This window comes from Neomonachus schauinslandi, chromosome 2 (genome assembly GCF_002201575.2).
Source record: "Neomonachus schauinslandi chromosome 2, ASM220157v2, whole genome shotgun sequence".
In the NCBI taxonomy this organism is placed as follows: Eukaryota; Metazoa; Chordata; class Mammalia; order Carnivora; family Phocidae; genus Neomonachus; species Neomonachus schauinslandi.
This window is the reverse complement of record NC_058404.1, coordinates 14,085,749-14,111,407: the sequence shown is the minus strand read 5'-3', so window position 1 is coordinate 14,111,407 and position 25,659 is coordinate 14,085,749. Positions and strand designations below refer to the sequence as shown.

The window sequence follows — 25,659 nt, the reverse complement described above, 5'->3', positions numbered from 1 at the left end:
TCTACAAAGCGCACCGTTAAGGGGGAATTGAGGCAACAAGCTATCACTAGGCAGGAAAAGGTTTGAGGGCTAAGGACGACCATATCTATCAGGACGAAAAGGAAGAAAAGCTTTGGCTCAGGTTTCTTGACAGCCCAAGTTTAAAAAAAAAAATAGGGAAAACTGAACAGTTAGCTAGAAACTAAAACGGAGAAAGGCAGCCCGCTGCCCCGAAGACGAGACACAAATAACATCTCGTTTGAGAATGACGGTAGGCGTGGGCTAGCGTGCGCATGCGCGTCCGTGTGTGCGTGCTCATACCTGTGCGCGCGTGTGTGCGCGCGTGCGTGCGTAGTATGTGCGCATGTGGGCATGCGTGTAGTATGTGCGCATGTGCGTTGGGGAGCTGGAAGAGGGGAGGCTGAGGGTCGGTTCTAGTCCCTCTCCTTCCAAAGAACAGTAGTTAGATCCACACTATGAAGGAAAGAAAAGACTGTTCATCTTCCGTGACAACCTCCTGTGAATTTCAGCTAGCCAAGATGAAAGCAAAAGGAAAACGGGAGTCCTAGCAGCTCCTACTTACGACATAACTATGTGCCTGGCAATGTACTAAGTACCTGAATTCTCTCACTTAGCCCTTTCAAAAACTCTTTTGTTCCAGTGTCACAGATGAAGCAATTGTGAAGTCACATAGGTACAAGGTAGAGTGAAGATCTGCACTCTTCACCAACACTACTGCTCCTGTGGACGTTCCCAGGGAGCAGACGGAACGAAGGAGGGGGTGGGGAAACACATCCTAGTGCAGAGAGCAAGTGGCCACAGAGGCCCAGAGAGGAACTAAATCCCTTCTAAAAACTCAGTCCTAAAGGTACGCCGAAACCGAGCAGCCATCGGGGGCACCCATTCCATCACTGGAGAAGAAATGACCGGCTCTCACTCTCTATTCTTTGAAATGAAAATGCGCACAACAGGGGAAAGAGCTACTTCTTAACCAAGGGCCTACACTGGGTGGAATATCACCATCTTTTAAGCAGGCTGTGAGGTTTAGGATAAATAGACACCGGGAGTACAGCTTCAAGGAGGCTGTTTTCTTTACTATTTTATTTTTTCCACCCGTGCCTTTCTTCAGAAGAGCTTGGGAAATGCCCTTCATCTTTTGGAATGTTCAGTTATTAAAATACTGCTTTAGAGCTCCCAATTCACAGGGCCGTATATACCGTGATGAGGAGAATCGTCATCTGGAGATTAGGAAAAGCGATGGAGAACAATGTACATTATACAGTAGCTTGGTTACCTTGCCTTTTCCCTGAATGATGATAATCTTGCATTTGTTTCAGGGAAAATAGGGAGCAAAATCACTGGATCAGCACTCATAAATTTTTCAATCAATCTAATCTATGGGGATCTGATTTTTTTTGGCACCAGATAACTATGTAACTTATAAACCTGTGCTCTGGCACACACTTGTTTCCACACTCAGCATTTCTTACCTCCTTCATTGTCCTTGCTATCTGTGCAGAGAGTCTCCATGGCTACGTCACATCCTGCTCCTCTCCACCCTGGCTGGCAAACACAATGCCAGCCGTTTTGGTCCAGGGTACATCTTCCATTGCTGTTGCACAGCCCAGGACAACCCTCTGTCAAAGGAGACAAAGAAGGAAAGCACGAGTGATTTGAGTATTGAAAGTTTTTGCACCTAAGATAAACAGATAAGGGACACTTAGTGGGAACAGGCCTTTGTAAACAGCACAAATACTGTAATTGCACATGGATAGAAACAGCAACAGTCTCTAAGGAATCTAATTCTTATCCAAGTGGCATCTTTGATTGGCCTGACCCTTGAGACACCACTTACCTGTGCAGGACAGAAATATATGCAACGATCCACTAACTAGCCGCAGGCCAGACAAAATTAACTTTTTTTTTTTTTCCTTTAGCAAAGCAACAAGGTTGATTGTATGGTGTGAAAAAGCATCTCGACAAGACAATTTCAGAATCCCTGGTATAGATTTTTAATCTGTTGTAGACATTATCGGCTACTCATTAGGACATGCCTTCTTAAAGCACCTTGTTGCTTTAAAAAATTCCCTCTAAATTCAAAAGCATGGAAGTAGGCATGAGGATGTGAACGATGTTAAAAAGAGAACATTAATTTTATCTGGCCTCAGAGTTGCCGTACATTCATGTGAAATTACAGTGCATTAAATAACTGCACAAAGTATAGGCCAGTCTTGATGACTATACTTTATGCCAAGAGTACATTCCTTTTCACAGAATAAGCAAAGCCCAGGAAATAGTGAAGCAGCTTAGCATCTATTCTAACAAACATCAGGATTCAGGCTGCATACGGATGGGACAGGACCGACAGGATTTCCAACTAAATGTAATAGCTGTGCATATTTGATTACTTAGGACGGACAAAATGAAATACCATAAGGACCACAATAAAACATTGATAGACTGAACAAAAACACGGTAGTGACGTGCTTCAAGACAGAGAGCGAAGAGTGATATTTTGTGACAATCTCCCTAAGGCTTTTATGCTGTTACCTTTATATCCTATCTTGTCTGCTTTTATGGGCAAGGAGGGAAAATTTGGGAAACAATTAAAATAATTTAATATATCCAAAATCTATAGTTGTTTCAGTCTAACATGACATTTAAAAAAAAAACCATTTTTTGCCACTTCCTACTGATGATATCTGGCATGCGGCCAACATGATCTGTTTATGAGGATGGACACTTAGGTAGAGTTTGGTGTTCTTGTCTATGAGTGTGATGTGACACTGGCAGAAACAAGGATATAGATGCTCCAAAACTGTAAGAATAATTAGTTATTGATCAGATCTCTTTGGACAGAATTATTTATAATTTGACATAAAATACATACTAGCCAAAAATACTTGCTAGAGCGATGGGGGTTATTCAGCTTCTTATAATGAGAATGCTACTCTTGTTTCAGTGACAAAATTTAAGGGAACGATCTGTTTAAAGATGTTTATTTTATGTCATTTTAAAAGAATTATTCATATACTGGCTTCCCCTCCTCCACTGTGGAACTTGAAATGAAAATATCTCAAAGAGACGTTCTGTCTCTTAAGATGAGAGCTAAGAGAAAGACTATTTTGACAGTCTCTTGTGGCAGGAGAAAATGAAATTATACTTAGGGATACCATCAGGTCAGGAGATTAATTTTGCTGCTTCTTTTCTCTCAGACAATTATCATCTGTATCTATGGATTTCCAATACCTAAAAGGTCAGTTTTCCTTCCAGATGTTTTCTGTTTTGTTTTTAATGAAAAAGAAAGATTTAATTGCCCCACTGAAGAAGAGGTGCATCAGCTGACTGCATGCACACAAGAGTTATATGAAAGCCTGGATATTGCCATGAATATTTTCATATTCTAATGAAAAGCACAAACAAGGAATAGAAAATAGGTAATCTGAGGAGAAAGGGAGAGGGAATTTTCTCTTCTGAAAAAATATTTTGCACCTATTTCTACGAGAACTGAAGAGACGAGAATCTGCTGTTTTCTGCTGAGCAAAGTTATCATTTCTGTTTGGCAGAATGCACTGTAATTTTGTCGTTTTTTCAGAAAATAACAGAACAGAAATTATGATATCACGTATATTTTGAAACATTTAGAAGAAGCCAAAGAAGTTTCCATATAAGGATAAATGAGACTTCTCTCAACATATATTAGCCAGAATCTTCTTTAGATTGACAATTTCTTATTCTGTGATAAGAGAGTGAGCATTTGTGATTCTTCAGGATAGAATTTAAAGCTCATTAGCTGAACTGCCAACAATGAAGATCTTAAGGCAAAAGAAAAAAAAAACAACAAACAAAAAACAGCAAATGTACTGTTATCTTCAGTTTTTGATTCCAGTGAAAACTAATGCTTTTACATAGGAATGAAATCTGTGATAACCCAAAATTATAAAAATGAGACACGGACATTGAAGTCTCAATACTTTAAATCCAAGGCATTTCACATAATGTAAGCCTGATTTATAATTTACAAAAATATGCATGAGAAACAGTCTATTTTCATACCTAGTACAGTCTGATACATGGTTATATATAGATATATATTTAGATATGTCAACAAAGAGCAAGTATACAGTACCTTTAACTATCTTATCCAAATAGTGAGCTTGAGAAATTAAAAAGGAAAAAAGAACAGACAGACATTTCAGAAGTGTCACATGGGACAAGGAAATTTTCAGAATTCACATGCAAATCGAGTAGCTGTAGCTAACATGAGACTCACATCACACGACAGAGATGCACTTCATTATCTTCTAAAACTGCAATATATTCATGTTTCAGTAAGTGTGGTCATGATTCCAGGAAATACTCAGCATTTTCAAGAGAAGTGTGTAGGTAAACTAACAACTACCTTTCACAGATAACCTGGAATGCACCCACCCTGATCCTTCTGGAGATTATACTTTAATAGCTAAGTAGAACAAATGGAATCAATTCTTTTTACTAAAGAAATTGCAAAATTTACGCCGATGAGAGTTACAAATAAACTTTTTTGGGGGGAGGTAGAAAATAATGCTAATTTTTAAACGTTTGCTTTTAACGAAGTAGTTTTGTAAGGGTTGCACGGTTCAGGGCAAAAAGGACAACACAGAAGCCATGGAGGAACCATTTATGTGTGTTCTGATGCTGTCTTTCTTCAACCTGCGAGATAAACCCACTGAAATCCTCCTGCCCTCACCTTCTGTCTTGAGCCACTTGTGAATTTACATATTATGAAACTTTAATGTCTAGTAAGTAAGAAAAAAAAGGAAGTAATTGAGAATCTTTGAGCAAATGGAGCAAACTTAATATACTATGAAAAAGGCACGTGTAAATTCTATAGAGAATGATTACCCCGTGGCCCCTGACTACATGTCGGATGGACAGTGGTGTATCGCATATGTAGTCTATTATGAAATACAGACTCTCCTAAGATCCTGTTTCTTTTCAGGATTCGTCCCGGAACAGCTCTGTTTCTCACAAAAGCTCTGTAGGAACAGTCAGGATTAAGACTGAAGTCTTTTACTGTACCTGTCCATTTAATCTTTCATGAGGTTACAATTAGGCTACACCTTTCCTCTTGAACGGAGGCATACAACCTGTCTCCCCTCACTCAGCATAGAGACAGAATATATTCTTAATAAGCCTGAAATCTTCTTGCTTTGTCAAAATTCATACATCTTTAATGATCTAAAATTGCTTTTCAAAGATGCTTATGTTGATGATTTTTCATTACTGACACATGCAAGTGATAGCCAAACTCCTAACAGAATGATTTAAACTCTAACTTCCAGTCGAGCCACTCAGATCTGGTAGTTCTGTCATGTGCATAAACAAAACCATAAATGCTTCTGACACATCTGTACTGTGGATATAAAAGGATTCTTCACGTTGCCACAGGATTCCATTAGAGGCTTTTGAATTGCATTTAAACATAAGTTGTTTATAACTAATTGGCAATATATTGCAGGGGAAATTAAGGTGAAGAAGAAACACTGCTAGGTACGACTCTGAAATGAGAACTTAATGAAAATAATTCTATTTTCAAATGTTAAAATAAAAATGTACTATTGTATAACATCATGCATATGATTTCTCAATGATCCCTTGCGGACATTATATAATCTAGTAGAGACTCATAATAGCTTAACTGATGACCTAAACATAAACAAAGTGCCTTGTTTAAAAATTCTGGAGTTTCTGATTCAGACAGGGTAGTATTTTTGAAGGAATTCTTAATTTATAAAAATTAATCACACAGATCTTAGTTGGAGAGTTTTTTCCTTTTACCTGTGGTCCACTTCGGTTAACACAACCAAAATAAGGAATGCAATTAATTCTGATCTGGATTAGTAGTTTTAAAGGAGGAATGGATTATTTCTAATCCAGCCAATCCTATTATCTTAGCAAACAGAATCAATTATACAAAACAGTGGACTGATTACAGGTGAAGTTAGGTTTGTCATTGGGTCAAAAGAACAAACAAAAGTGGAGATGAAATTAGCAAATATAGTTCAAATATACAGCAGGTCAACGTTATAATGTAAAGTTATATAACACTTTAAATATTAAAAATATTTAACACAAATGTTGCAAACAGTTAAAACCAACCATAAGAACAGGATCCGTACTGAGAAAGAGATACTAAGATTTGTCATTTGCATTTTATATCATAGGAAATAACTGTGAGGCTGACCGTTTCAAACCAAGACCGAAAGGGGTAAAAACCACCACGTATATTTTGTCCTCGAAGATGAAAATTTCTGAGAATCCCACAAAAGCCTCGTTCTAAATAATAAAGACGCTAAAAGGAGATGTCGATATATGAGGTTCAAATAATTATTAAAAATAATAATTGCTACAATAAAAACATCATTACATAAGCCACTACAGGAAATTATCAGAAAAATGCAGGCATGTTGCAAGAAGCCATTAGGAACAATAATTGTAAAAATAATACAGTATATTTAAAAATTAATATACCTAACAATGGCTGAAATGCACATTAAGTTGCAAAAAAAACTGCTTTGGAAACTAATGTGTGCTCTGACACTAAAACAAAGTCCTTCCTATTAGATCTACTCACCAAAAGTTTTAAATTTGCTTTATAGAAGAAAACTCTTATAAACATCAGTGCTAGATGTAGAAGATGGAACCTCTTAAAAAAACTATTCTCCAGGAAAATGTATTCATAAAACACTCTCCCTGGAGTTTCAATTCTTTATCTTTTAAAAAGACCCGCGTGGGACACAGGGGGTGAGAAGTACGGTATTTCCTGTAAGACAGTGATTCTTAATCCTTCTGGAGTCTCACGTCTCAGAAAAGTGGTGAGAGCTACGGACTCCCCACCCCCGCCCCCCGCCCCCCACCACAAAGCACGCGTGCTTACAGACACAAAATGCTGTCTGTGGTTTCAGCTCTTCCATGGGCTCTGGTCCTATAAATTGCAGACTGTGAGCACCTCGCTGATGTATTAATGATCCCCAAATTTCTAGCTCTGGTCCAGGTTCAGACCAGATTCAGAAGAATGTAGGGGACATGCCTAAAGCACTCTGATCCCAGCTCTGCTCCCTGAAAGTAATAATAAAGGTTCACTTTGTGTCAGATACTGCTCTCAGCCCTATTAGGCTTTCACCTAATCTTCCCCACAACCCTATGATATAAACACAGTTGATACAGTGAGTACAGACGGAGAGACTGAGGAGGGACAGAGAATGTGTGCAAGGGCACCATCTCCATCATGATGCCTCTTTTTGCTCAGAAGTACTTTGCAATTATTCCTGACCTAACATGAATTTAAGTAGATAGCTACAAAGCCAGAGGGTAGTTCTACTGTCTCTTAGAGGTCTTCTACATGGCTTCCTTGGGAAATGGCCGGGTGGACCTAACTTAAATGGCAGAATGCAGTTGTCTTTTAAATGTCAGAGCTAATTCTTGGTCTGTATTGTCTCTCAAAATACATTCAGATACACAGTCATCTCTAGAACATAACAGATGAAATGACTGCTCGGGTTTCAAGCCCATGGGTTTGGAGGTCCGTGGCCTACTTGCTGGTTCATGTGGGCAAAGATTCAGTGCAACTGTAGATGTGGAAGAAAGTCTGGGTCATCAAGAATATTTTTATTATAGGAGTAGCCCAGAGGCCTCCAGTATCACCCAAGCAAATGAGAAGTACTGTATCCTTTTCACACACTCCCCTCTAGATGTTTCTTTTTAAAAATAATTATTCCTTTATTCAAAGCCCCTAATGATCGTATTTTCCCCTCTGTGTTTTGGGGAAGATGGGTGGAGGTAGACACAAAATGATCTACTCTTGTCTGTACCCCATAGGAAGGATCTGGAGTCTAAGGTCCCATAGGAGGGACTTTGCCCATATTTAGTCTTGAACGTTTTTTTTTTTTTTTTAAGATTTTATTTATTTATTTGAGAGCGAGAATGAGAGAGAGAGAGAGAGAGCATGAGAGGGGGAGGGTCAGAGGGAGAAGCAGACTCCCCACCGAGCAGGGAGCCCGATGCGGGACTCGATCCCGGGACTCCAGGATCATGACCTGAGCCGAAGGCAGTCGCTTAACCAACTGAGCCACCCAGGTGCCCATCTTGAACGGTTTTTAATTCCTAATGGGTACACAAGAAAGGAAGAGCAACGGAAAGTCTACCTATATGTTGCTGCCTCATCTACTGATCTATCAAAATTATGGGCACCCACCTCCCTCCGTTTCCTTTAGTTATCTGATTCTTCCACTGAGTCCTTGTCATGGAAGAAGTCTAGGAGTATGGACACTAGGGTAGATATGAAAGGAGAAGAGGAGAAACAAGAACTAGCTGTGATCAATTCGTTAAGAGATTCCATAAAAATCTAAGGCTTTAATGATATATAGACATACGGGACTGAATGTGTGAATCTCCTCCATTAGAAATGTAAACTCCAAGGCCACGCTAATCCCTGTCTTCGCATTGCCTGGTTCATAAGGGATTCTTAATATCTGCTGAATAAAATGATTAAATGTCCTTATTACGGTGGTTCTAGTATATCTTACATGTGTTTGCAGCTTTTGAAGCAACTCTATGAAAATACAGAGGCTGCTTTTTGAGAAGCATGTGTGAGCAATACCTCGTTTCCAAAATCCTTCCCCTCTCTTCATTCATCTGTTCCTCTCCCCTCTTCCAATCCATCCATCCATCCTAACTACATACAATAGTATTAACAATAACTACCATTTACTACTCTTACTAAGTGCTGAGAACTATGCTAAGCATTTTACATGAGATGACTTAATTTTCACCACCCTATGGGGTAATAGGTACTTTTATTATCTTCGCTAGTTCATAAATGAAGAAACGGAGGTACAGTGAAATAACTTTCTCAAGGTCAAAATGCCAGCAAGTGGCAAAGCCAAAATCCCAACCAGGTAGTCTGTGGCCAAAGTCCATGCACTTAATAATCAGCTATAGTCACAACTCAGAAGAATCAGAACTATGTACCTACGTAAGACTAGAAGCATCATCCGTTTTTGGAATGGTCAATAAATTTACTTGGTTGCATGAAAAAATAAGATGAAAAAAATGTGGAAATCCTTAATTCAACACTGACAAAGGGAGACATCAGGAAGTAATATTAAAATCCAAACTAATTTAAAATATTAATCTATTGACACAGCTTCATAAATATGAGAGTACCTTATGTAGACTAAAGAAAGCTTTATGATAAGATCTGCTGTAACCGGGGACGCCTGGGTGGCTCAGTCAGTTAAGTGTCTGCCGTCAGCTCAGGTCATGATCCCAGGGTCCTGGGATCGAGCCCCGCATCGGGCTCCCTGCTCTTTGGGGAATCTGCTTCTCCCTCTGCCTGCCACCCCCCCTGCTTATGCTCTTTCTCTGTCAAATAAATAAATATATTTTTTAAAGATTTTATTTATTTATTTGACAGAGAGAGACACAGCGAGAGAGGGAACACAAGCAGGGGGAGTGGGAGAGGGAGAAGCAGGCTTCCCGCCGAGCAGGGAGCCCGATGTGGGGCTCGATCCCAGACCCTGGGATCATGACCTGAGCCGAAGGCAGACGCTTAACGACTGAGCCACCCAGGCGCCCCAAATAAATAAAATCTTTAAAAAAAAAAAAAAAAAGACTTGCTGGAACCTGTTCTAGAAACCCAAAGTTTGGAAAACCAACTGGCAAGATATTAAAACTGAGGGATAAAACCAAGAAAAAATTAAAACAAGTGAGTTTGAAAAATAAAAGAACAGAAGTAGTTCTAGTTAAGGTATAAATTCTGTATAAGAAATGTCTTTTGAGTGGTAGTCCAAAAGAAGGTTGCTCATTTAAAAAAAGAGGTCAGAAGAGGATATATGTCTGCTTTGGGGGAAGAACTGGGGTATTTGGAGGTCTACACAGAATGGGATCAATGCCAAATTTGCTTTCCTTTCAGTGTCAAAAGAATTCTTAAAAACACAAAGAAGAAACAAGGGCAAACCAAGTTGGTTGTATATCCATTAGACAGCTCACAAGGGAAAAATAGAAATAGTTTGTGTATACATAGTTGCTGATGTATATAGTTACAAACCATTCTATTCACATTGTTTCTACTGTTGACAGTATGCTTGGTTGGAGCATATTAAATGGTACAGTATTTTCACTGGGCCACGGAGTTGACTCCTGGGTAGAGCCTAGATGCAGGCAAACAGCACAGAATCCAGGAGCTGGAAATATTTCTCAGTTTAATTACAACAATAAAATCTTAGGCGCCCGTCTTCAAAAGAGGATAATTCAATCAGATGAGTACATAAGAAAACACAGCCATATTCTTCACTATGGCAATTACCGCAACGTCCTTGGAATCGAGGACAAATTTTTATTTAGCATCGTGTGTTTCCTTATACTTTATAACCCAGACTTAAAAAATGATTCACATTAGTATCTCATTAAAATTGTAAGTGGGTATCATTCTTAGATTGTTCACCACCAGTTCCTGGAGGATGACAGGAAAGCAACAGTCTGCAAATAAGTACATATTAAATCCATTTATTCCAATCAGTAACTGTTTAAATCAGTGTGCAAGCTGCACACCCATTGGTTTGATGTTCCTTAATTGGTACACACTGCCCATTACTGATTACCTTGTCATAAAGGATTATGGCAGTGATCTAATTTTAAATGTCATAAAACAATTTACTCGGACCCCTTACTAGACTATGTTCTCCCTCACCATAGAATTCTCATTCTAAGATTAGAATAAAACATCACAAATATTTTATCCTGTTTAGAAGAGTCACTCAATTTGAATTTTAACAACTAGAAAGTGAGGTGTGCCAGTGGGAAAAAAAACCAGTTTGTGTGTGTATGTGTGTGTACACACACGTGTGCACGTGTGTTTGGAAGAGCTTCTGCTCCCCTAACGTTGGCAACGCATTTTTGAAAACCTGTCTCAAACAAATTGGTTTTGAAACTTTACATATTCTATTCTATTTTACAGATTGGAAATTTGGTGAACAAATTATCTGTACAAATACACTGGCTTCTTACACGCGCCCTACCCCAGCGAAACACCGTATTTCAGTTTGGAACACTACCCTAAGACCTTCCAAGGGAGTGAAAGAGTATTTTCTTGATTTACATCAGTCCAGAAAAAAAAGAGATTCCATGGAAAAGGGGCTATGAGATAAACCGAATTTCATCAAGTCAGCATTGCTGGAAAAGTGCATAAGCTGCAAAGCTTTGTAAAGATAACCGGTAGAAAAATGTTTGGTATTTTTCCCTCAGTTTAGAATTTTGTGCCTCACCGTGGACTACGTCTACATAATGGAAGGAAGCGTGGGACACTCAGAATGGGGACAGCACGCTGACTCACTGAGGTTGGCATGTGCACAGTTTACACGGAGATGAGTGTTGTTCAGCATGTAGATACAGGAGTTCTGTGGTCTCCACACGTGGTGGGATTTCATCCCCTGGACCACATACATAAACATGTCGGTAGCGCACGTCTCCTTTAGATCTGCACTCCCTGGCAGAGCTCACTGAATGATATAAGCAAAACCACATTTTCTTAGGGTTTCCTAGATTTAAAAATTACCAGGTCCGTTTCGGCACCTTGATTTGGGAACGAAACTATCTGGAGACAGCTCTCAACCTTAATAAATAAAAACTGTAACACAAACATTTTTTTACATCAGTGAATATTCGGATCTTTAAATTGATACAATGAACTTGGTTATGAAAATGACTGAAGTCATGTCTGTATAGTACTAACAAGTCGAGTGGCAGGAAACCATAAAAATAACCTACTGATCTGATCAATAGCAATGAATATAATTTCTGGGCTGCCATCACTGCTTTTGCCTCTGTGTAAAATTTAATATTTAAGGAAAATTTATAGAATAAGACTTGTAAAAAATTACGTAAATGTATCGGGTCTTCCTCTTAATAGTTTTCTTGAAGACACCAGGGAAGACAATAAACATAACTGCACAATCTTTAACTCACCTAAGATAAACCGTAATTTATTTTGGGAAACTCATAGATAATCTTGGCTCTTTTCAAAGGCGACTTACACAGAGAGTAATTTTTCTTTATTTGTGGGTGAGAGAAGAGCATGCACAGATGTTTACCACTTGCATTTTAGCACTTCACTTTGCTGATACTAGTTACATGTCATCTACAAACTGTGAGTGTTTTCCACTGGTCAATGTCTATACATGGTATTTAGCCTACTAATTTCAGCTGAGAAAAGAACTGGAAGTAAGTTGAAATTCTGGAAGGCGGTATATGGAGTTTTCAATAAATAGTTTACAATTTTCTTAGATCTCTCACAGTATAAATTCATTTTCCTCAAGCTGTTATTTGTTGCTGCAATTGTTACTTTTATTTTGGCAAACCACTGGGTCCTATTATCAGCTATAATTTAAACTTTGCTGAATAAAAGAACTGACACTTTATTACTGAGACATCATTGACATTATTACTGCACCAGTTTCTATGAAAATTCAGTCTTTTGTGACAGGTTCATAGATATTAATTTCTCTTTATCACAGAGGAAATTTAATTTTTGCCTATTCCCCTATACACATACGTGCAAAAACAATTTAAAAGGAGACAGCATAGTCTATTGCTCAAGAGAATGGGCTTGGGAATGGCTCTGGTGGGTTCAGGTTCTTACTTACCAGCTGTGCAACCATAAAAAAATTAGGTAACTTCTCTGAGCCTGCATTCCTCCAATGTAGATTTAATTTAATTTAATTTTTTAAAGATTTTTACTTATTGGGCGCCTGGGTGGCTCAGATGGTTAAGCGACTGCCTGGGGTCCTGGGATCGAGTCCCACCCACATCGGGCTCCCTGCTCTGCGTGGAGCCTGCTTCTCCCTCTCCCACTCCCCCTGCTTATGTTCCCTCTCTCGCTGTGTCTCTGTCAAATAAATAAATAAATAAATAAATAAATAAATAAATAAATAAATAAATAAAATCTTTAAAAAAAAAGTATTGCATGCAGAGAACGTTGCATTGTGCCTTAGCACATAGTAAACACTCAATAAATACTAGGTAGTATTAATTCATCTTATTAATAAGAGTTTAGAAAGGACCGATGCAGGAAGTAATTGGTATCTTTTAAGAGACTCTGAAGAATGAAAGAAATCTGACTTTAATTGAAGGAGCTGGGAATTGCCAGTGGTTTTGTCTTCAAAGCCATGAAGGCCCACTCCACCCCAATAATGTCAGGATAAGCCCCCTTATTCTCTACCTCCTCCACATAGTCTCCCTTTAATGGGAACATTCTTTATGTGAACCGGCTAATTCCCAGAGTGGGGATAATTCCACTTTTGTGCCAGAAGTTTTCTTCTTTGTCTCCCATAAACCCTCTGCTGGCGTAGATGCATACTTCCCAATCAAAATGTGATTCAGCTTCTGGGAATAAAGAACACATCACAACTTGTCCTTATATATTGCGTGTTCCCTCATTAGTAATCGTACTTGAGCAAGGCAAGTCAGTATTTCCTGAAGGCGTATAAATATCTGTATAAATATCTATAAATACAAGTCACTTCTTATAGGAGCTACTTGGAAACGAAGACATCTAAATATCCTATTTTACATGCATTTCTCTTTCCTTACATTGCAATTCTGCCGACCATTTTTCATTTTTGTTCCTCATTATCAAATGTACTGAGCAGACATGATGGAATATAGGTTGCTAACTTTGTGCAGCAGAATGCCGTTAAGTTTGTGGGTCACCATTCCGAAGTACAGGAGGAAACCCACTCTCAGCTGAGCAAGCACTCCCAATAGCTTGTGGTGGTTCCTGTGGGTGACATGCTGATATGTGCAATCAGAGCAGACATACTGTAGGCTTGCACTGCATGGCTTGTACCTACACTGGTCACAGCTCAGAGGATCACGCTTTTGGGGCAGGAAAGAGTCAGGGCATGTATCATCACTGTATAGATACTTTTCTCTTTGTTTTTTACGGCCAGGTATACTGTGATTTTTTTTTTCTCTCTACACACCAATGCATTTGGAGTGGACTACTCACATGCATAATAATCACCCCTGGGGACTCATCTTAAAAGCAAAGAGTTGGGAGTGTATGCGAAAAGCATTATTTTACCCTTCATTGTTCATGGGTGGACTAATTAATGAACACCTAATGCCATTAATTCACAATTAGATCACTTCTGTTTAACCACATGCTTTCTATGCACACATATATAAATATTAATTTTGAATAGAATGGTAATCATTCAGCACCATAACAATTAAACAGCTGTACCCTGTCTCATGTGTTAAGTGATGGAGCTGCCGGCGAGCTCCACAAGCAGATGGTCTTACCCACCCATGCTCAATGGTAAAGACTTTTTAAAAAAAAAAAGAGGTGTTGACAAATCAGAACAAGTAGGCATGGTTCTAATGCAAATCGGCCAATTTGCAATGTAGATTACCCTAAAAACTAATCTGGTGTATAGGAAAAAAGCTCTGTCGTTAAAAGGAAGACATTATATTACATTTGGATGTAGTAGATTCCCCACCAGCATAATTATTTGCTAATTTCATTCAACCAACAGAGTTTAATGGAAAAGCAACTGGAAAAGTATTCATATTTATGGACTTCCTTTGACTGCTCCTTAATTTATCCAAGGCACATGTCGGCAAAACCCTAGAACTAATAGCCATATTTCAGACAGCTGTTTTCCAGCTTCACTAAAGAGGCACTCAGACAGGAGAGGGTCAGTGAACCCATCATGAAGAAGAGCAATAGAAAAAAAAACTGGCTCTAGTCACACCATAATCTGTGAATATAGTATCTTAAATACAAAAAGAAGGGGGAGGCATGGCTTCTGTGTGGACTAACACCAGAAGCACACTTGCAGTTTAAAAATTGGGAGGTGGGAAAGAAACTGTTTCAGGATGGGAAAAGGCTATTTTCAAATTGTCACATTCAAGAAATGCTAGAGGTAAATATTGCCATTGTTAAGGATACCAATGTACCACTGCGGGAAGGAATCATATCCCTTAAAATTGTGGGCTTCATGCTTCCACCCTTAAACGGGATGCAAAGTTCTGACTTTTTATTTACTCCACTAGGGTAGTAAGGACCTCTACATAGAACACTACATTAGCTGGCTGGCACTCTGCAGTTCCCTGGCTTGAGTTTTAAGGAGAATGGACATATTTATAATCCGACACTACTTACAGTCTTTCTCTTCCTTGCTACCATTGTAAAATAGCTGACACCATATTATTTTGCAGCTGGTTTCACTCCCAAATGCCTTGAACCTAACCTCCTCAACAAAAGCCTTCTGATGAACTTGGCAAGAATTGAAAGGAGGGTTTTCCATCTTTATCTCTAGTAAAATTGTATATCCAGTCAATTGAGCTTTAAAACCTCCTGTATACTAGCTTTTGGTGGAATTTCAGGTCTTAGACGGTTTTTAAGGGATGCAAATCAATGAGGTGTTCCAAATAGAAAAAGATACTGTAGTATATTAGTAAAGGAAAACAGTGGCAGGCGGTTAATAAAACAGTATGATAAAAATTTGACATATGACTGGCTTTTTTTCAGATATCATGTCTCTCCATAAACTTTTAAAAGACAATTTAGGGGCATCTGGGTGGCTCTGTTTGGTTGAGCTCAGGTCATGATCTCAGGGTCGTGAGATCAAGCCCTGCATCCAGGCTTTGTGCTCATTTGGGAGACTGCTTGAGTTTCTCTCTCTCCCTTTCCCTCTGCCGCTCCTGCTTGTGCTCTCTCTCTCTTTAAAATAAGTAAATTTTAAAAAATCATTAAAAAAAAAGAATTTAAATTGACAAGACGAGAAATGAAGTTTAAAAAAGCAAAAGGGAACTCCTAGGTATGGGTATATTCATACTTAAAAAAACGTTATGGCATGTAACATTTTAATTCAAATTAACAGATTCAAAATTTTCCTTGGTATAATAATTATAATTTATAAATCGTTTGTCTAAGATGCAGAGCACCTACATAGTGAATTATTTGGGGAGACTTAAAAAAAAAAGCTAGCTAGAAAACCACTAAGTTCACGGTGAAAAATAAACACAAGACAGTAAGAAAGGAAGGAATGAGGTTGATCAATTTTAAAGAAATCAGGCATATTTCAATGATACCGAAGTGATCATAAAACAACACGAACAATCAGCATTTTCTTATATACTGCTGCAATTTGAGAAACATGACAGTGGATTTAATCCTCCATTTTTTCCCGCAAACATACTGCTTCTATAACTGGTGGCAGTTACAGTGAAAGCTGAGCAGGAATCAGCTTAATTTATAGCAGCTTTTGAGAACCAAGTTCTATCACAGGGGGTAGATGGGAGGGAAATCTGTACACAAATAACGATCATAGTATAGAATTCATTATCGTATGACTCTAAAGTATATGAAGCCTATTCCTTCTAAAGAACTCAAAATTCTCATCCTTCTAAGACCATGTATAAATCATCTACATGGACAAATACATGTTAATCCAAATACATTCACCCACAAAACAATGACTACATTCAGAATTGAGTTTTAGAAATCCAAAAAAAATAAAAGGTCCCTTTTCTGAAATATAGAACACATTTAACATTTCCCGAAAGAGGATAACCATCACCGAGGTTTTACGTCTTGGGGACACAGCTAGGTCGCTGTCTCTCTTTTCTCTGGGGATAAATTACAGCATGAAAGATAGGACAGAGCAGAAGGGGGTCTCAAACGCCTGATGTCAACAGTAAAAGTTGTTTATGTCTACAACAGCTACTCCCATTCTTAGGGGTAAAGAAAATGAAGTCTAGGGAAACAAATCATCAAGATGATGGGAGAACATTTATCAAGGTGGCCCTCGGGACTATGATTTTGCTGATGGTCACACAGCAAATCAGGTGCAAAAGTTACGTGAAGATTCGAATCCAAATCTTCTGGAGGATTTGTCGGACTGGAGGATGTAATTCTAAGGGGGCTCTTGAGACGTTATGTGACTTGCATAGGCAGGTTAACAAAGTAAGGGGGGACGGGATGCTACAAAGTTAAAGTTGCAAGGGACTTCACAAAATGTTAGTAGAAGAATCAAATTTTAACAACTCTGAAGCTTTATAGGATACAGGTTCTTAAAGTGAGTAGAAATTAAGAGTGATGCAAAAACCTCGACCAAACACAGTACGGAAGACTAAAATATGACAGAAACACAGTCAAACTTACTAAAGTTTCAAATTTCAACCACCAAATTCATTTCTTTTTTTTTTTTTTAAAGATTTATTTACTTTAGAGAGAGAAAGAGAGCACATGCGTTTGTGGAGGGGGGCAGAGGGAGAGGGAGAGAATCCCAAGCAGACTCCCCTGCTGAGTGTGAGTCCGTCGTCATGGGGCTTGATCTCACAACCCTAGGATCACGACCTGAGCTGAAATCAAAAGTTGGAGGCTCAACCAACGGAGCCACCCAGGCGCCCCCCACTAAATTCATTTCTGCTGGTTGATGACTCTCTCCTGCAACCGGCTACTAAACTTGGAGTGAAAGACTCCTTCAGCCCAAAGCGCCGAGCTGCCCCTGCTGAAGATGCTGGTTGTACATCGAACCCACAACTTCCTGTCCTTTTATGCTGAAATCCTTACACATAAAGAAAACAGACTCCTACAACAGAACAACTTACAGTGAAGAGAAAAACCGCCCAAAGGCTAGGTCCATTAAAACACCAAAACAGGCAGCTGGGTGGCTCAGTCGGTTAAGCGTCTGCCTTCGGCTCAGGTCATGATCCTGGGGTCCTGGGATCGAGCCCCACATCGGGCTCCTTGCTCGGCGGGAAGGCTGCTTCTCCCTCTCCCTCTGCCCCTCCTCCCTGCTTGTGCGCCCACTCTCTCTCTCTTTCAAATAAATAAATAAAATCTTAAAAAAAATAAAATAAAAACAGCTACCTAGCTACTGTCACCATCAGGCACTTCTTTATCAAAATGAAGCAAAATGCAGCATCGTTGAATTAACTAGTAAAATAAGCATTATCTCTGGGATAGTTTTAAAAAGACTGAAACCAAGTAGAGGGAGCAGTGACAACCTAATAGGGCCTCCACCATTCAGAAAGGTCAAGGGACTAGTTTTGCCTCTTTAAAGAGACCAAAGAGCCTCATTAAAAAAAAAAAAATCCCCAGGGGCACGCCGCTGGCTCAGTCCATGGAGCACGTGACTCTTGATCTCAGGGTTGTGAGTTCAAACCCCACCCTGGGTGCAGAGATTGCTTAAAAAAACAAATAACATTTTAAAAACCCAACCCATTCTGAGGGGATTTAGATTACCACGTCTAAACTGGGAACTGAATACATAAGACTAAAATGAAAAAATAACACGGGGAGGCCCCAGTTGGGCACTAATTTACCTCAAAGGAAAAATCAGATATCTAAAAGTCAGCCTGGTTCTCAGATCATGGGATATGCAATGAGCTCTGGGGGGGCTTTCAATGTTCTCTTAGGAATTGCTGTCCTCTTTGTCATATTACATGACTTAGAGTAGCTGGGACTGCAGAGCAGAGAGGATCTTAAGAACTTCTCTTTCTTGCACGCCCCATGGGAGGCTTTTTGGCCTCTCTGGATTTTTATTGCCAACCAAGTTGGCTTAGAAGAATTTCCTTCCACTCCACTCCGTGCCTCCTGATTCCTGCGGACTCACCCTCCACCATGTTTGACAGATCATGAGGTATCCCTGTCCACAGTGTCAGTGGGCCAGCACGTGGAGGGGCTAGCAGTTCTGGAACCAGCATGCATTCCTGTCTTTCTGTTGGCTAATTCCTCTGCAGACAGAGAAGACTCAGGAGGGAAGAATCAGTCACTGTCACCTTGACGTGAGTTTCAGTTCCCGACAGTTACAGTAAGAAACATCTAGATGGTGTTTACTTGTGCCAGGTCCTGTTCTAAGCGTTCTTCTACACATTTGAAGTTGTTTCACACTCTCGGTGACTCTCTGAAGCTGTGCTATTTTCATTCCCACTTTAGAGATGAGGAAATTGCAGCACAGAGAGCGCGTAAATGACTTCCCCAGGATCACACAGCTATCAAGTAACAGAGTTGGGAAGAGAGGCAGATCCAGGTTTTGTGGGGTGTGAAATTACATAATGTGGGGGGCCCTCATTAAGAAAAAGAATACCAAATTATGAATATGAAATTAGGTATAAGGTGAGGAGTTATTTAAAGTAAGAAATCACAGGAAATTATTTTTGAGCTGATTAACAAATGTCAGAAAAGCACATAACATTTTTTTATTAAGTGCCTGATTGGTCTCCAATAAACGTTTTTCTTTCTATATTTTTGGGCAATATTTACTCTTTCATTGCTTCTTTATAAGATAATGATTTTGTAATATTTTCTATAGAGAGAAAGCAAAGATAATTCAGCCTTTATTCAATGTAATTATTTAATATAGTTTTCATTATTGATAGCTTAGAAAAGTTTCATTTGGCTTCAAAATGTGTTATTATTAATGCCACGTAAATTTTTGGCATTATTGCTAAGCTGGGAAGACTTTATTATGTAATAAACAAATCTTAAATACTCTGAATTGATGGCATTCATTAGATGCTCTGTTGTGATATCCTCATAGAATATTATGAGTTTTCGATGATTTCACTCATATGTGGAATTTAAGAAACAAAACAGATGAGCATAGGGGACGGAATAAAAAGAAAAAGAGAGGGCGGTAAACCATAAGAGACTTTTCACTCTAGAGAACAAACTGAGGGTTGCCCGAGGGAGGTGGGTGGGGGATGGGCCAGATGGGGGATGGGCGTTAAGGAGGGCACTTCTTGTGATGAGCATGGGGTGTTGTATGTATGTGATGAATCCCTAAATTTTACTCCTGAAACCAATATTATACTATATGTAACTAACCAGAATTTAAATAAAAACTTGAAACAAAAAGAAACACAACAGATATTGAGTTTTATATTATCTTTGTCAATATCAGTATTTCATGTCATATAAACAAGAAATCTTTTTCTGCGACATTCCTACGATTCAGGGCTACACTGCGATGCACAGCACGTGTGACTTCACACGCTGATGGACTCAATTTTGCAACACTGCTTACAGGTTTGTGCCCTCAAAATGCAAGAATTCTGATAAATTGCTCAGAAAAGAAATATTCATCAAAAAGGAGAAAATTATGGCAAGTTTATAATTACCTAAGTTCCATTATCAAGTACATTTCTGACAGGAGAAAAGTTCCCTTTTGATTTAGGCATTTTATAATACCTGTGATGACAAAAGGAATTTTCCACAGACTAACTTCCGTTTCCGTACATTTCAAACCTTATTTCTCCTTCACTACCTATTTACTTCTGGTGCAGGGCTCCGCAGGACAAATTCATAGCTTCATATAATCTCTGACCCTGGACTTTCTTGTCACTAGGTGAGTCAGCAGGTGGTAGGAATATTCCTGGATGGCTAGCAATAACAACCACAGACAGCAATGATTTCACGCCTCATAAATATATCCAATTAAATCTAAACTAAATGTATCCCCAGCTCAAAGTCTCTTTAGCTGAGTCCTTAAAGTGCCCACAGTCACTCCAGGGCCATCCTATACAAGGAAAGGTGTGATGGAAAGGAAGTTGAAGTGAAAAAAGATCAAGGTCCTAACTGATCTGCAAGTTTTAGATGAACATGTGACCATATAAACCCATGGTCCCCTTGCAAGACCTTAGAAGGGTCTGTGCAAGTGAGATGTTCCAGCTTTTCCAGTTTGATGGTAAGTATGTCACTGGACCCGCCAGGGACCAAGGCAGGTGGCACTGGATACCCCTTTTTAAAACTACTACATCATTCTGACAGATGTGAAGCCAAATGTCTCCCAGAGCACTCATTTTGCAGGTGTCATGTGGTACCCTGTATTCATTTAAGGGGGACTTACAAAGTTTCAATAAAAATGTAAAAAGATAGTTTGAGAATCTCCATGATCTGTGTTATTATAAATATGATTCCCAACTTGGGAACGTTACAAAAGTTACAAAGCATATTGATTTTGTAATCTAAGTGAAGTATGTATCAGAGTGGTCATTTTTCTTTCTCCCAAATTATCACCTATTTCTAAATTTAACAACGAAAATACTATTCTTTCAGCATTATCCTGAGATAAGAATTAGAACAACAAGGCTAAGCTCTGTCCACACTGATATAGTTTTGATCTTTCTCTCTTTTGCCCCCATATTGTTTGGTGGATAACTCCCTCAGCTTTGTGTATTTCATCTTTAATTTCTAATCTTCTGCATCCCAAAGCCCAGAGCAACCACAGTATTTAATAGAGGGATGCTGAGTACTGTATGTCTAAGTTTGTCTGAACAAACAAAGCATGCCTTTGTGATCATTAATGATCCCGGTTCCCAATGTACTAAAGAATTAGAATAAAAACAAATAGCTGGTCTTTTGTAGCTTAAAGGAATTAGGATTTCCCCTAGGCCAAATTTCCATTTGAATTGCCTGAAAGTACATGAAAATCAATGTAGCTCAATAAACAACTCTGTGTTTGAGACATCACTGGAAGACAAAACCACAATAAACTCTTCCTTCCTTCCTTCCTTCCTTCCTTCCTCCCTCCCTCCCTCCCTCCCTCCCTCTCTCCCTCCCTCCCTTCCCTCCTTCTTTTTCTTTCTTTCTGAAAGCAACACCTCTCAAAACCCTCAAACATATTAACTTCTCATTAAGCCACATCCATTGAGACTAGGTTACATTTTATAACAATGAAGTGAAAATTTCAGGGTGGATGGCAATTTTGTTTTATTTATTTATTTTTGTAAGTTTCAGGACCCAAAAAGACATTGTCTGGGTTGCAGTTTGCCTCATTTATACTTCTAAGAATTCTCATGTATTGGACACTATTTGCTACGCATTTTCACAAGTGATTTACACCACAGTAGTGCATTTGATTCTAACAACCCTATGGGGTACATAATATTTACATATGAGGAAACATACTCAGAGAGGTTAAATGACTTGCCCAAAGTCACACTGATAGAGCAGGCAGTTAGATATGAGCAGGGAACAAGTGCTTTCCTATGGAAACCAGGTTCCAAACAGTCAGCCGGCTCAGACCCCAGGGGACATGCATACGAACGACCACTGTCCTACAGTTTCAACACCACGCCCCCACGGAGGAAGGCTGCCATGACAGTTCTGATAAGGACCACAGAGGGCCAAAAACTCTCCCTCCTGACCGGTAGGAGGAGTCCCTTAGATGACTGGCTGCACCCTACTCAGGAACCACCCTAGCTATGACCCATCACCTATTCAAACATAAAAAGGAAAGACAACCCTGACCCCCAATGCAGCTGCCCCCTCTGGGTCCACCAGCTCTCTCATCTGGAGAGTGTACTTTTGCTTAAACTGCCATTAAACCCTTGCTTGCTGAAGAGTTTGACTCTGAATTCTCTCTTGGTCCAACTCAAGAACCAAGGCTGGGAAACAGGACTCAACCGTTGGCAACACACTATGTAAATAATGGTGTGGCCATGATTCAAATTCGAAAAGCCCTTTTTTTTTCTTCTTCGTCTTTTTTTTTTTTCCCCAAAAGCTCTTAAACATTAGAGTATTCTGCTTCAAAATCACATATGATACAGATTATTATAGACATTTTATATTTGGGAAAAAAAAAACCCCAATTGGGGCTAGGAACAGTTAAGATACAAGTTACAGTGTATAAATTAGAGAGCTGATTGAAAACATATCTTCTTTTTCATTCATACTCTTTCTCATTTATGTTACCACTAACTTGCATAAGAAGTATTAAAATGTCACAGAGGAGCTGATCAATAATCGCTTAATGGATAAAGAAAGAAATTCACAAATGGAAGGTAAGGGAGGCATGTGAATGACACAGGAAAAATCAAAAGCTAAATGAAACTGAGAATAAAAAGGGAATCCCCTGCTTAAATTTCATAATTTTCCAAATAAAGCAGAAATCATCAATAAATTCTAGAATTGTGAGAGACCTCCAGGGGCCCTTCAGATAGGGACACTACTCAAGAGACTTAATAGATGGAAAAAAGTTAAACACAATTCCCCTCTTAAGAATACTCCCCAAACTGGGGTGCCTGGGTGGCTCAGTTGTTGAGCGTCTGCCTTCAGCTCAGGTCATGATCCCAGGGTCCTGGGATCCAGCCCCGCATCAGGCTCCCTGCTCAGCGGGAGGCCTGCTTCTCCCTCTCCCACTCCCCCTGCTTGTGTTCCCTCTCTCGCTGTGTCTCTCTCTGTCAAATAAATAAATAAAATCTTTAAAAAAAAAATACTCCCCAAAGTAACAAAAAGAACAAACAAAAACCCCAGTGTTCCCCAACTAAATAATTATGGTGTTGCCAAAGCTTATAGGGATTGAGATGAAAACATTTCTTTGGGATCTTGTTCCAGGATTTAAATAGGTCTTCCAACCTGAGGTTCTTCATTCTACCTAACCAACATGTGAACAGTGTTAAGCCCATATTCTCCATTTCCGTCTGTGGGGAAATGGGAACTCCCAGTCAGCCTCCAGGAGACAATTCTCCCATCTACGGAGAGATCTGAGCCTTCCCTACATTGGTAAGAACCCTCCATGGTAGATGACAATCAAACGTGCTACCCACCTCCCCTCACCCCTTGAGGTCACAGTCTCACCTATAACCTCCAGGGTTCTCAGATACAAATGGATGGCTGTAGGGACAATTTCTTTCCAGCAACTGCTACAAAGAAGAGTTCTTGGGGGAAGCTACAGGTTAGTAACACTCAAAATGTGGTAACTTAGGATCTATCATTGTCCACAATATTTAGCTGTATTGCACTCAAAAGCTGGGGATTCTGTCCTCAAACATCTGTTCCGCAGAGCCTGGTGTGGCACCTGCCTTGCTTCCATGGCCAATTAACTCCAGCCACAGGCCAGAGAGCTGTTTTCCTGTCTTTCTAACCAAGAATAGGGAGGGCCGAAGCAACTGAGGTTGCCTTTACGTGGTTATAGATTCTGGTTTCGGTTAAATACATTAACAATGAACTTACTGAATTCGGCCAAGACAAGTATGTCCCAGTTCACAGATCTGACCTTGATCGATACAGAACTGTTTTGGCCTTTTATATAGAGATAGCCACATAATATTCCAATTATGTCAACTCCTATTTATAAACCACTTAATTATATTTAATATGCTTTAACTTGCTCCTGGGTCCTCTAAATATTCTTACATCTTTCCTTTCTCATGAGAAACAAAAATAGGAACGTGAGTGTGATAATCATGTGACCCTCCTGTGGAAGGGTCACATACAAAGGATGACATTATGGTAATTGAGCATCTATACCAGTTACTATTAAACGATGGTGGTGGTAATTGCTGGTGGTTAACTGCGGCGGTTCAATCATGTAACTAACTTCTCTTAATTTATGAAAGGGTCCAACAGTCATAAATGCTTTTTGGGGAGGAAGGGAGAAATCTTTATTTTAATCATAATATCGGTGAAAGTAGATTTCCCTTGGGGCACCTGGGTGGCTCACTTGGTTAAATGTCTGACCCTTGATTTCGGCTCAGGTCATGATCTCCGGGTCATGAGATTGAGTCCTGCCTCTGGCTCTGCTCTGGGCATGGAGTCTGCTTGATATTCTCTCTCTCCCTCTCCTTCTGCCCCTCTCCCCACCCCTCCCTGTCGCTCTTAAAAAAAGTAGATTTCCCTTTGCTGCATTTTCCATCTGCATGCACCACTAGTCAAAGCCTAATAACCCCAGAAAGGAGAAGGACTTGGGACAATGAACCTGAGGATTACGGTGCCCAATTTGCCGAACACGTGATTCATAATGAGAGGAAAATATGAACACATTAATAAAAATACCAAGATGGAATATTTTCAGGTAGATAGGGTTTTTAGCGAACACTCTAAATTCACAGCCTATTTGACTATCAAAATGCCTACGAAAGCATGAACAGTTTATGAAGACAGTAAGATGACTAATGAAGAATATTCTTTGCTTTCTATTGGGAACTTTTGTTTGCTTCTAACTGTTTAATTTCTCCTCCATCTCTCTTTCAATTAACCTCCCTGTTTGTATTCAATGAGATGGCACATAATATGGAGAAAGAAAAAAAAAATCTTGCTGATTTATGAGTGCTCTTTCACGAAGTGGCAGCTTCTTTCAGCCAGATGTGTAAGTGTTGAAACTGAGAGGAAATGCACAGAGCAGTAACTATCCCAAATGAGAAAATATACTGTACTTTCCTGGGTTGTTTAAATCTGTGGCTCACAAAGGCCTCTTTTTAAATGGCCCCTTAGGCTTCACTGTGGACATATACACAGGTTGCAAATAGACAGAAACAAGTAATTGGATCCTTTGCAAGCTGAAACTTGGAATAAGTAGCTCTAATCGTATAGGAGAGCAAAACGGTGATCTGAGGTTCTCTATATCTTTTAAAAGGTCCGCTCTGAAGATTCACTTTTAAATGAAGCAGGTCCTTTATTTCCACATCGTTACTCATATGGAGTATAAGAGCAACAAAATAAAATAAAACAATAGAAAATGGAATTGTTAACAACCACAGCAAGATATGCTAAGTTATCCAAAAAAGACCTGCTACTAACAAACATCCTATGTGTTCCCAGACAACTGAGAAGTTGTTCAAGAAGAGTTCACCTGTGGGAAACTAACCATGTACTATTGTCATGGTCAGTGAGGACACCAACAGGAT

General features: G+C 39.4%; 1 protein-coding gene across 1 annotated transcript in view; it reads right to left on the bottom strand.

Moving 5' to 3' along the window:
• TENM3 (teneurin transmembrane protein 3) overlaps positions 1-25,659 on the bottom strand; it is a 444,789-nt gene that overhangs the window by 74,397 nt on the left and 344,733 nt on the right. Inside the window, exon 12 of the mRNA XM_021694125.1 lies at positions 1,470-1,616. Coding sequence (XP_021549800.1) covers positions 1,470-1,616 — 147 coding nt within the window. The remainder of the gene's footprint in view (positions 1-1,469; positions 1,617-25,659) is intronic.